This window comes from Mya arenaria, chromosome 17 (genome assembly GCF_026914265.1).
Source record: "Mya arenaria isolate MELC-2E11 chromosome 17, ASM2691426v1".
Taxonomy (NCBI): Eukaryota; Metazoa; Mollusca; class Bivalvia; order Myida; family Myidae; genus Mya; species Mya arenaria.
Window position 1 is genome coordinate 6,157,862 of NC_069138.1, and position 12,834 is coordinate 6,170,695.

Here is a 12,834-nt window from a genome sequence, read left to right on the forward strand (position 1 = left end):
AAGCATATTCTGATCAATGTTCTTTCGTTTCAAAAAAATAAAATAATACTGTTTTTATTTCAAAAACGCCTCACATCCTCGACCAGAAATGTTTGCACCTTACCGTCATACAAACGTAGTTACCAAAGTCCAAAAGCCGAACAGCTGACCAACTCTTTCGGTAAATTAAACACACGTTAAAAGGTTATGATCAACTAAACGTCAATAAATAGTGTTGGAGAGGGTTTATTGCTGAAATTGACGTGTTTTTTTATGTTGACAACAAATAACTAAGTTTTAAGCTCGAAAATACCATGAAAAATCAAGGGGAAAAGAGTGCGCGATTTGATTCTCGCTTTTTCTCGTTATTCACGTTAGCGCCACAATGATCAAAATCGCGTTCCCATCCACATTTATATAATTTTCATATTTACGAACCATCATTTTGCTTATTGTATTTATAAAACAAAACAACAGAAACGTGCTTTGCGCTACAAAAATGGCAACTTCCGGTCAACGCAAGCTTCTTATCGACACCGATGCCGGTGTTGACGATGCCCAAGCGATCCTGATGGCATTGAAGAGCCCGGATGTTGACGTCATAGGTATTACGTGCGTGGCCGGAAATGTTGACGCGATGCAAGTCGGGAAAAATGTGTTGAGAGTGTTACAGGTTGTGAATCGACTTGACGTAAGCGTGTTTTTTTTATAAAAAAACAATATTGTTAAGATCAATTACTGCCCTGGGTTCCTTTAAACTAAGTAAGTCGTCATTGCCTACTAAATGGGTGAGTCCAAACATGCAGACAAAATGTTACTTTGGTAAGAAATACTCTGATTCTTTAACGTGCACTATCGTACAGCACCCTCACACGGGACACCTGTTTAACGTCCTTCCCGGAGGACCTTCAGATCGAACCTGCTCCCCCCGGATCAATAGTAATGTGTGTTGTTACTAGGACAAGGATTCGCCTCTTATAGACTTGCATTTGTAGATTCCAGTATATATCGGATGTAACGAGGCGTTGCTTGGAGACGAAAAAGAATCGAGTGATTATTACCACGGTTCGGACGGTTTAGGCGACGTACCGGATCCTGAAGCCCCGGATAAAAGTCTTATCCAATCAGAACACGCAGTTAACGCGCTGATACGACTTTCTAAGAAGTATAAAGGTATGGCTCATTTTTTTAATCACAAAGGACAATATAAATCAGTGAATACGCAATATAGTGTTGGGTATACTTGATTAACTCCATATACACTTGCTTATCCTGGTCGGTATCCAACATTAGTCAAAATTGGAAAGAGGATTGATGTGGCTAATCGGATTGTATGGTAAAAATAACATTGTATACGAAAATTGAAGTAAACATTGTATTAACACAATATCAGCTTAAGTTGAATTTTGAATACCACCCTTATTATTAATGTATCTTAACAGTGGTATGAGGGTCCGGTAAACACTGGTCAGTTTTATCATTTAACTTTAATAACATTTGGACACTGACTAGGTTTACGAATGAATCTGATATCACAGCCTAATGCCCTTTGCTTGTTTGTCGAACTCTGAATGGTTGTCGTTTATGTTCATATATTGTTGTCCAAACTGTTGTAGATAAATAATTTTGACTAAAAGAATTTGAGTTCCAAATTTTAGTCGAAGTCTCAAAGAAGATATGTTAAAATTTTAGAAGCGCAAGATAACTTGCTGTAAGGAAAATGAGATACACATCATGATTATCATGGCGATTGTGATTATAACTTATTACGTGTACGATTTCTATTTCGTTCTATTTTCAGGGGAGTTATCTCTGGTGTGCCTTGCTCCCCTTACCAATATTGCAATGGGCCTCAGATTGGATCCCGGACTCGGCCCACGACTTAAGCACTGTTATATTATGGGCGGGAACCATCATGGTAATAATACACACATAGTATTACATAATACTATTGTAATAGGATTTAGGTTTGACAGTTTTCGAAGGGTTCTTCACCCTGCCTTTTTGGTCCCACCTCTCTGCCCTCATTGAGACCGGTCCCCACATACCTCTGTGCTTATGAAAATCAAATATTGCATTGGTTTGGACCGCATGCTTATTAATTAGATAAGTCGATAATAACTACATACAGACTTAAAATAGTGCCAAATGAATTTAAATCATACGAGTATTTTAACAGTTCGCTTGGAACCATTTCAATGGTAATCTTTAATCAGGTCGTCAGCAAAAAATTAGATTTACATTCGTTCCGATACAATGTTTTCCCTTACCTTTTCTGCAGCTCTCTGCCCTTTTTAAATAATGACTTGAAATACTATAAAAGATAAGTTACTTTCAAAGTATCTGAACCCACAATTTTATAAATAACGAACGAAACGAAACACATACAGTTAAATGAATTAATACTCTTGGGCTTATTTCCCTTTTAGAGAAAATATCAAAGTTTCTTTAGAGTACAAAGTTTACGAGTATCAAGTCTTTGGTTATAACTATAGTATTCGCGATAGCACAGTAAGGATCGCGCAATTTAGAATCGCGAAATATTGAAAAAAACATCATTATCGTTAAAAAAACGATAAAAGGATGTCAGTAATACTTATTATAATGGTATGTCCATATAAATGTGTACGTGATATCTGTACTGTTTTAGGGAAAGGGAATATTACAGTCGCCGCGGAGTTTAATTTCTATTTTGATCCTGAGGCCGCTTACGTTGTCTTGAATCAACTAAAGGCGCCCATTACCATTGTCACGTGGGAGACTTGTATGGAGCATTCCATTCCATGGGTAAATATATTAAGATATAGTTAAAGGCAGCCAACCGTATCTCAAACCTTTTCGGCGGATATTTATGAAGTAACACAAAACAGAAGAATCTAAGCCGAGAACGGTACGATTCTTTCCATTCAAGAAGTAATGAAATTGGCGGTTACAATTGCTGGCTAAGATAATCTTTTTTCAGATGTATGTGGTACAAATGCATACAGTAATAAATACTTTAAATGGTATTTTCATTCTTAAAAAATAGAACTGAGCATTTCATTAGGAGTTAAACGTTCGAAATGTGTTCGATGCCGGTGTTGACGATGCCCAAGCGATCCTGATGGCATTGAAGAGCCCGGATGTTGACGTCATAGGTATTACGTGCGTGGCCGGAAATGTTGACGCGATGCAAGTCGGGAAAAATGTGTTGAGAGTGTTACAGGTTGTGAATCGACTTGACGTAAGCGTGTTTTTTTTATAAAAAAACAATATTGTTAAGATCAATTACTGCCCTGGGTTCCTTTAAACTAAGTAAGTCGTCATTGCCTACTAAATGGGTGAGTCCAAACATGCAGACAAAATGTTACTTTGGTAAGAAATACTCTGATTCTTTAACGTGCACTATCGTACAGCACCCTCACACGGGACACCTGTTTAACGTCCTTCCCGGAGGACCTTCAGATCGAACCTGCTCCCCCCGGATCAATAGTAATGTGTGTTGTTACTAGGACAAGGATTCGCCTCTTATAGACTTGCATTTGTAGATTCCAGTATATATCGGATGTAACGAGGCGTTGCTTGGAGACGAAAAAGAATCGAGTGATTATTACCACGGTTCGGACGGTTTAGGCGACGTACCGGATCCTGAAGCCCCGGATAAAAGTCTTATCCAATCAGAACACGCAGTTAACGCGCTGATACGACTTTCTAAGAAGTATAAAGGTATGGCTCATTTTTTTAATCACAAAGGACAATATAAATCAGTGAATACGCAATATAGTGTTGGGTATACTTGATTAACTCCATATACACTTGCTTATCCTGGTCGGTATCCAACATTAGTCAAAATTGGAAAGAGGATTGATGTGGCTAATCGGATTGTATGGTAAAAATAACATTGTATACGAAAATTGAAGTAAACATTGTATTAACACAATATCAGCTTAAGTTGAATTTTGAATACCACCCTTATTATTAATGTATCTTAACAGTGGTATGAGGGTCCGGTAAACACTGGTCAGTTTTATCATTTAACTTTAATAACATTTGGACACTGACTAGGTTTACGAATGAATCTGATATCACAGCCTAATGCCCTTTGCTTGTTTGTCGAACTCTGAATGGTTGTCGTTTATGTTCATATATTGTTGTCCAAACTGTTGTAGATAAATAATTTTGACTAAAAGAATTTGAGTTCCAAATTTTAGTCGAAGTCTCAAAGAAGATATGTTAAAATTTTAGAAGCGCAAGATAACTTGCTGTAAGGAAAATGAGATACACATCATGATTATCATGGCGATTGTGATTATAACTTATTACGTGTACGATTTCTATTTCGTTCTATTTTCAGGGGAGTTATCTCTGGTGTGCCTTGCTCCCCTTACCAATATTGCAATGGGCCTCAGATTGGATCCCGGACTCGGCCCACGACTTAAGCACTGTTATATTATGGGCGGGAACCATCATGGTAATAATACACACATAGTATTACATAATACTATTGTAATAGGATTTAGGTTTGACAGTTTTCGAAGGGTTCTTCACCCTGCCTTTTTGGTCCCACCTCTCTGCCCTCATTGAGACCGGTCCCCACATACCTCTGTGCTTATGAAAATCAAATATTGCATTGGTTTGGACCGCATGCTTATTAATTAGATAAGTCGATAATAACTACATACAGACTTAAAATAGTGCCAAATGAATTTAAATCATACGAGTATTTTAACAGTTCGCTTGGAACCATTTCAATGGTAATCTTTAATCAGGTCGTCAGCAAAAAATTAGATTTACATTCGTTCCGATACAATGTTTTCCCTTACCTTTTCTGCAGCTCTCTGCCCTTTTTAAATAATGACTTGAAATACTATAAAAGATAAGTTACTTTCAAAGTATCTGAACCCACAATTTTATAAATAACGAACGAAACGAAACACATACAGTTAAATGAATTAATACTCTTGGGCTTATTTCCCTTTTAGAGAAAATATCAAAGTTTCTTTAGAGTACAAAGTTTACGAGTATCAAGTCTTTGGTTATAACTATAGTATTCGCGATAGCACAGTAAGGATCGCGCAATTTAGAATCGCGAAATATTGAAAAAAACATCATTATCGTTAAAAAAACGATAAAAGGATGTCAGTAATACTTATTATAATGGTATGTCCATATAAATGTGTACGTGATATCTGTACTGTTTTAGGGAAAGGGAATATTACAGTCGCCGCGGAGTTTAATTTCTATTTTGATCCTGAGGCCGCTTACGTTGTCTTGAATCAACTAAAGGCGCCCATTACCATTGTCACGTGGGAGACTTGTATGGAGCATTCCATTCCATGGGTAAATATATTAAGATATAGTTAAAGGCAGCCAACCGTATCTCAAACCTTTTCGGCGGATATTTATGAAGTAACACAAAACAGAAGAATCTAAGCCGAGAACGGTACGATTCTTTCCATTCAAGAAGTAATGAAATTGGCGGTTACAATTGCTGGCTAAGATAATCTTTTTTCAGATGTATGTGGTACAAATGCATACAGTAATAAATACTTTAAATGGTATTTTCATTCTTAAAAAAATAGAACTGAGCATTTCATTAGGAGTTAAACGTTCGAAATGTGTTTCATTTTCCTTGTTTTGTTTTGCACCTTAAATAGTCTGTATAATTATTCCAAAGTTTAATTGCTATGTGAATTGGGAACTGAAATAGTTTTGAATTGTGTCACAATGTTTGATCTGTTGTAGGAGTGTTATTTCAACCTTCGTGACAAAGGCGGGGATGTTTGCAAATTTCTTTCGTCAATCGAAAAGAAGTCATGTGAATACGCTCAGAAACAAAAGTGGACAACGTTCATATCCGCGGATGTGTTCATCATATCCTGCTTTCTTCGGCCCGACGTCATCAAAACCTGCTGTGACGTATACGCAACTGTGGAACTTAAAGGACAATACACCACGGGACAAATGGTCGTGGACTGGCAAAAAGCCCTGAAAAGACCCAGCAATGTACGCGTTGTAACAAAAATAAACCAAGATTTATTTGAAGGAATGTTAGAAGACCTATTTAAAGACAAGAACACACATCAAAAGACATGATTGGCCAATCATTTGAGGCGTCTCGTCTTTGTTTTTAATCAGAGAATTCATTTTATCTGAACATAATTAGGTAAAGGCTAATATTTCTGTTCTTATAAAAAGTTAGGACAATCTCACATTACAGCAGTTGATACCTAATATCTATTTTTATAAAGCAATGGACAGTTATTGCCTATGACGATTTGATATGTTAATATACAAACAGACTTAATCAGGGCTTCAAAAAGTTAGAAGTGATAACTAGTTGGTTGTTACATAAGTGTGCGTGGGTTTGGTTTGATTATAAATATATGTCCTATTTATTAACAAGGAAAAAAATCGCAGGACATGATTTGTCTTTTGTTTTAAATCTTAAAATTCATTTTTCTGAACCCAACTCGGTTAAAAACAAATATCTTTGTTCATATTACAAATTATGACAGTCTCATGCAGAAGCTGTATTTCACCTTTCACTGATACAAACTTTAAGTTATCAGTGTTGATTTATCCTACAATATTTCTTTAATCAATGAAAAATATACAAAATGTTTTTGTATTTCAACTGCACGCTTACTGGAAGATGTAAATCATAGTTTACGAACAGTCTATGAACTTCCCGATCACCCCTAGTACAAATAGACTTCATCATGGCCTAACAAATGTGTCACAATTATGATCATGGACACTGTCCATCTAACAGTGAACATTATGTACACACTGTATGTTTGACGCACAAAGGGGAGTTTATTGAACAACAATATCCAGGGATATTTAAGGAATAAATGGTGTCATTATCTGGGTATGAACGCAGTTGGGCTGGTTAAAGTAGTTGGAGAACTCCGCGCATATTTTAACCAGCCTAACTGCGTTCATATCCCTGACAATAACACCAATAACGCAATTCATATTTGATTACTTAAATATACACCACAAGTTTATTATTTATTTCCAGAATTGTGATTTAAATACTTACTTTCATTTAAAAAAATACTTACAGTATTTCTTTCTTACCCATGCTGTATATAGAATGACCCGATAGGTTAACACATTTCATAGCTACGGACAAAAAATAGGCCGAAAATAAAATCACTTCTTAACATAAAATTGAAACGCAAATACAACAACTGCTAATTGCCAAAGGAATATAAGTTGAAGTTTAACTATTTGTCTTTAATGAACACCTTCCATATGTATTATCAGACAATTCAGGGAATTGCAAAAAAATCTGTCAATATACCAGTATGATATATCAGTTGTTCGTTATCATTTTTGACCGTCCATACATCAGTGTGTGTTTATACCACGTGATAAAATGCCTTTTAAATGGTACGTCGGAAGGCAATATTTTGATTTGAAAAAACAACAACTTTAAACAAAGATAACTTCACTATTTCTTCACCATTTTAAATGAAACATAGCGCAGTCTACGCTATTTACGGAGCCCCACCTTCAGTCTTTTACCAGAATTTGATTAAGAGTTTAGTTTCTTAAAACACTTCGACAAAACATTTCATAATGTGCCGTCTGACGGAGCACTGTCAAAACATTATTTTGGAAACAGGTATGTCTAAGTGTTTGAAGAAACTAATGACCTCATCAAATTGGTAATAAAACAAATGCGGGGCTCTTTAAGCGGCATAGACTGCCCTTTGTTTCATTCAAAAAAGTGTTGTAAATGAAAAGTTATCTTTGATTTAAGTCTTCATTTTAAGCATTTTTTGCCTTCCGACGTAGCATGTATGACGTCATTTATCACGTGGTATACACACACTGTACATTACTCAATTCAAGCGTTAAAATTTATGAAAGAACATAATTGGAAAAAATAACTTGCTCCAATAGTGTTCGTTCATTGTACATAATTGTTTTTATTTATTACAAGTTATCAATTTAAGATTTCTGTGAAAATAAATACATAACATAAAAACTAGCTGCTTTATTTTATTTTCAATGTCAGTACATTTTAAAATGTGAATAATAAAAGGTATATATATATATATATTTAAAAGTAGTTCGATACGAAATTTTAAAAACAACAACATGACTTGTAAATAAAACTACTTTGAATACAATCTACGAAGCAATTTGTATTTAAAATGATTATTAGGTTAATGATTAATGATAATTATGTAAGTAGAACAAAAATATCACACATATTTTGGCATTTTGTAGAAATTGTTTTCTTAATACACACAGGAAGCAGAATACTCAACCTTTTTCGAAATCAATGATCATTTAAATAATTTCTAGTTGGTGAGGAGTATTTTAAATCTGTCAAGCGATCGATCTTCTTTGTTTGAATTAGCAAAAGAAGTCACATTTGTGTTTGACCTTTGCGGCGAAAAAAACGATTTTTCGGGAAATAGTGCACTTCCGGTAAATTCTGAACTTCCGATTCCGGTATGCGTAGTCTTATCATTGCGCACTCCTCTTGACCGTCGTCTTACTACGATTTTATTTCCAGGCTTTGGGGGTGTTTCCATTTCCTGTAAAAAATGAAAGTCAATATTTTATGTTTGTAATCAAAATTGGATAAGAATATATTCGGATTAGTATTTAGTTGTATGGAATTCATGAATATATTTAAAAATACAGCGGGTTCTAGTTCTCTTCAATCAAAAAGTCAAAGTACATTTGACATGGTTATCTCTTTGTTTATAAAAACTATTTAATACATCCAAGACACTCATGATTTATTTGACTTTTAGACTTTTATTGTCACTTAACCAAAGGCGTTCTATTATAACTGTTGCATCGTTAGTATGTGTTATCAAATTAGAGATGGTGTCAATAGGTTGATATACAAAGAGGTAGTCCAAATTTCGCTTTAAATGCTCCAAGGGAGTTTACGACAAATCAATAGCGAAATTTATGCCTGAATCATGGCTGGAATTCAGCTTCGCTTTTATTCAAAAATATTGGTAAGTTATTTCTGTTCTTGCACTCACATTGTGTTAGACCAATACTTCATATTATAAAATCATGATATTTTATGAGAAATTGATTAAATTAAATAACTGTTAACCTGAAAATTGTATAAGTATATATAAACGCCCCATTTGTTTCTTATACATAATATACTGCTATGGATATAACTTTTCAAAGGGAAGCTACCCATGACTCCCTGAGTAATGACAATAACTCAGCTACGCTTGTATTCGAAAATATTGGAAAGTTATCACTTTTTCTAACACTTATACCGTGTTAAACCAATACTTCTACTCTAAAGTGATGAGTTTGTGATGAGAAATTGTTAAAATCACTATTAACCTCAAAGTTCCATCTACATATAAAAATACAACGTTTGTTTCATACACAAAATCTAATGTTATGGATGAAGCTTTTTAAAGGGAAGCTACCTATGACTCACATTTTTCTAATGTCAATAAAGGTTGCTTCCCTTTCAAAGGCTTTAGCCATGACTGAAAACGCGGATATTCCGAAGTTGTTCGCCGAAAATAGCACACAAAATGTTAGTAACAATACAAACAAATGATCATGCACTGTAATTAGTTCTTGTTATTTCCTTCATGTTCACAAAACACACAGTTTTAATCACTGCAAATCGTAACCTCATCCGAGTCGTTAGACCAACTATTCACACATTAAATACCTGATAAGACTTTCTGCTGAAAGGAACAAGTTTCATACATATACAAACCTCGTTGACATGAAAACAATTGATCAGAATTAGAAGTCCCATGCATAAAACACATATGCGGAGACAAGAATTCGAAAGAAAAGATTATTTGATAAAAACAACAACAGAGGATATGATTTTCTTTTAGGAAACAAATAAGCGTATAGGTGCTTTACCTCCAGCTGTATTCTCCTTAATTTTGATACGTGTGCGGATGCCTTAGGGTTATCTTTCTTCAACCATTCTTCCACCTTGGTTTCCAACCTTTGCAACTTCGTTTCAGTTTTACACCGTTCTATTCTTAGCCTAGGTGAGGACGGTAACGATCGAATTCTGTGTTCGTGCTTTATTTCTACCGTACCATTTTTCTGATCATGGTCAACTGAACGACTGGAAGTACTCTTTGTTGCACTCTGAATGCGCCTGAATGACCTGAGCAATGATTCTGGAAGCAGGTCAACATTTTCCTGAGCTTTTTCTTTCACAATGTCACCATTTTCGTTAATTTTGTCACCGTCGCCTTTTGGGTCGGGAATTATTTCCAACTCGGCTCTGTTTTGACTCGCAACTACGTCAATTTCACTGTTTTGAGGACGTTTCGCAACCTCAATGCGTGTCGAAGGAGGAGGTAAAGATATTTCAGGCAAGTCAAAATGAGGGTCATTTCCGGCCTCGTTTTCAATTGCAATTTGGGCGGCCATTAAAAGGGATTGTGGAAGACGAATGGAATGGAGGTGAGCGTTAAAATGGTTGTTTTTTCGGGCTTCCTGGCGGTCCTTCCGGTGTTGCTGCAGCCTTAGTCGGGATTTCTCCCTAGCTCGAATCATGTAAAATACGCTTCCGGGTCCGTCCATATCAAGTAGAGGGCCTAAAAAAGAAAGCAGCGTGAACTATTTGAATGAAGTTTCGGATCCATGGTCAAATGATAACTTACTTGCCCGTTAATCCAGGGGTTGCATGTTTGATTGCCCGCCGCACCATTAAATACTCATATTCTTCAGGAAGGGACGTTAAATGGAAGCCCCGTGTGCAAGTATAATTAAACTCTCACACCATTGAAATGAAATTATCAAGAATCGTAAAATAATAAAGAAATTATCTGACAAGTACCGTCGGGGCGAGGAATCATGAGACTTAAAGCGGTTTTCACATAGGTTACCACGGGTCAAACAAGTAAGTAACGTTATTTTTTAAATAATTCTTTGACAGAAATGATATGGAAATATTTCAAAGCCTATATTTCAGAGATGCATCGTTCTATAAAATTCCGTCAAATTGATATTTCTGCTAAGGATTGCATCTTTGAAATACAAACATAACTAAAATAATTCACACGTGTAAGAGCAGAAATTTGCAAAGTCTTTTAAAGGTATAGAAATTAATTTCTTATATTTTCAGTTAAAAAAGTTATTTAGAAATTAACGTCATTTACTTGTTTGTTTGTCTGGTTTTGACCCGTGTTGACCAGTGTGAGAACCCCTTAAAGCCACGTTATTCCCTACCCTGACCTTTACAAACCCTTACCCTGGTGGTTAAAGAAGAGTTTCTCGGCAACCTGGACTGACGTTTCATTTCGTTTCTTCTTGTCTTCCGGTGTCTGAGGTGGATTGTGCAAGAGGTTTAACTTCAGTTGAAGCAATTTCAACAGCGGTATGGCGTCATACTCTTTCAATACTGACGTCTTCGTGTTAAGCTTCACCTCAAGACGACGTCGCATGGCGTCAATGGTCCGTTGGTGCTTTTTAACGAACAAGCGTTCGTAATGCTTCATTTCAAGCACGATAACTTCGGTCTTTTCCGTGCAGACGGCAGTGGTCATGTATGTGTCCATGTCCATCAAAACTTCCACTTCCCCTAAAACAATATTATTTTAGTATAGTTTTTCGTTCAATAATGTATCAGTATCAAATTATACAACCCTGCTTGTAATATATTATTAGTATACAACTGACTCCAACGAGTCGTACTACTGCCTAGCGACCCTTTCTCATTTGAAGTGGTGTGTATAAATGTGATCTTAGAAGGATGTAGCTAATCGGATTGCTTTCTATTAACAACGGACCTATTAAGTGAATGAAGTCAATGATGTATGACCATGCGATTGACTTAATATTTGCATAATAAATATCCTCACAGGATAATATTCAAAATTGTATCGCACAGGCTGATTTAGTATATGAAAAGCTAATGCTAAAAAATACATGTTAAAGTATTTTATGTTTTTTTTCTTTAAATTAATTGTAATTGGGCGTAAAAATACATAATGCGCAAAATTTTGTGAGGAAACACTTCTTTCTGGTTAAGCTTTTCAAACGACAGCATACTTACTGTAATTTGAACTCAACGGAGCGATAGAGGTGTTCATTTGAGTTTACAGAATCAGCTTTTAATAATATATATATCAGAGTTGCACACGTCCAATCTAGTTCCTTTCTCGAAATTTATTTTCAAATATAATTAATTAACCCACAAGTTCTTACCTAAAGACTCGTTCATGCCGAGGAAGCACATTTTGTGTTTCCTGATGGTAGATTCTTTTTTCTTCAGTGACGGAGGGATATTTTGGACATTTTCTGTTTCGTGCTGCTTTTTGTGTCTTTTCTGCTTAATAAGTCTGAAAACATCAGACACAAAGAACATGATAGCAATTTGTAAATTTGTATGACTTCATAATTATTATTTTAGTACAAGTATGCAGTGTAACGCCGTATTTTGTTAGCGACGAGTTTTGGACGAAAATTCGGAGGCGGAAAAAATCATCTGAAGATTATGACAAGTTCGCAAATGGGAAACATAACGTATTTTTGTAGTTTTAAAACCATAATTCATCAGCATCACGTTTTTGCATACATAATTTTATAACATGGTCTAAAAAAATATTTTATAAACATTTACAATTGTCATCGACGTCATACAGTATGATTAGACTCGTGAAAGGTGTCCGGTAATGAAGCTACAAAATCACGAGGAAAAAGCTGATAGGCCTAGTGGTACTGGTGGAAAAAGCGATATTGCAAACGCCCTTTAAAGCTGCACTCTCACAGATTGACCATTTTAACAACTTTTTTTTATTTTTTGTCTTGGAAAGAGCAAATTTTTGTAGTAATGTCTGCAAACCAATGATATAAGACTGCTGACAATTTTTTTTTTAAACTTTTATA

The 12,834-nt window shown here is 35.4% G+C and overlaps 2 protein-coding genes across 2 annotated transcripts in view; one reads left to right on the forward strand and one right to left on the reverse strand.

The window, feature by feature from the left end:
* The first annotated feature begins 478 nt into the window (after positions 1 to 478).
* Positions 479 to 6,332, forward strand: LOC128224394 (pyrimidine-specific ribonucleoside hydrolase RihA-like). The gene is made up of 10 exons (XM_052934219.1): positions 479 to 670; positions 975 to 1,152; positions 1,781 to 1,897; positions 2,630 to 2,785; positions 2,927 to 2,943; positions 3,026 to 3,202; positions 3,507 to 3,684; positions 4,313 to 4,429; positions 5,162 to 5,298; positions 5,704 to 6,332. Exons 1-10 carry the CDS (start codon positions 479 to 481, stop codon positions 6,052 to 6,054), a joined length of 1,620 nt encoding a protein of 539 aa, XP_052790179.1. The 3' UTR covers positions 6,055 to 6,332.
* A 1,740-nt stretch (positions 6,333 to 8,072) lies between these two features.
* LOC128224800 (uncharacterized) overlaps positions 8,073 to 12,834 on the reverse strand; it is a 29,765-nt gene continuing 25,003 nt past the window's right edge. The window contains exons 7-10 of the mRNA XM_052934852.1: positions 12,154 to 12,287; positions 11,198 to 11,527; positions 9,850 to 10,541; positions 8,073 to 8,519 (exon numbers count right to left, since the gene is read on the reverse strand). Coding sequence (XP_052790812.1) covers positions 8,280 to 8,519; positions 9,850 to 10,541; positions 11,198 to 11,527; positions 12,154 to 12,287 — 1,396 coding nt within the window. The 3' untranslated portion in view covers positions 8,073 to 8,279. The remainder of the gene's footprint in view (positions 8,520 to 9,849; positions 10,542 to 11,197; positions 11,528 to 12,153; positions 12,288 to 12,834) is intronic.

What these genes read in the sequence shown, in the direction of transcription:
- LOC128224394 (XM_052934219.1), top strand. Translation starts at nt 479, where the DNA reads ATGGCAACTTCCGGTCAACGCAAGCTTCTTATCGACACCGATGCCGGT. An exon ending in TATGGGCGGGAACCATCATG is followed by an intron (nt 1,898 to 2,629) that starts GTAATAATACAC and finishes GTACTGTTTTAG; the next exon opens with GGAAAGGGAATATTACAGTC. An exon ending in TGGAGCATTCCATTCCATGG is followed by an intron (nt 5,299 to 5,703) that starts GTAAATATATTA and finishes GATCTGTTGTAG; the next exon opens with GAGTGTTATTTCAACCTTCG.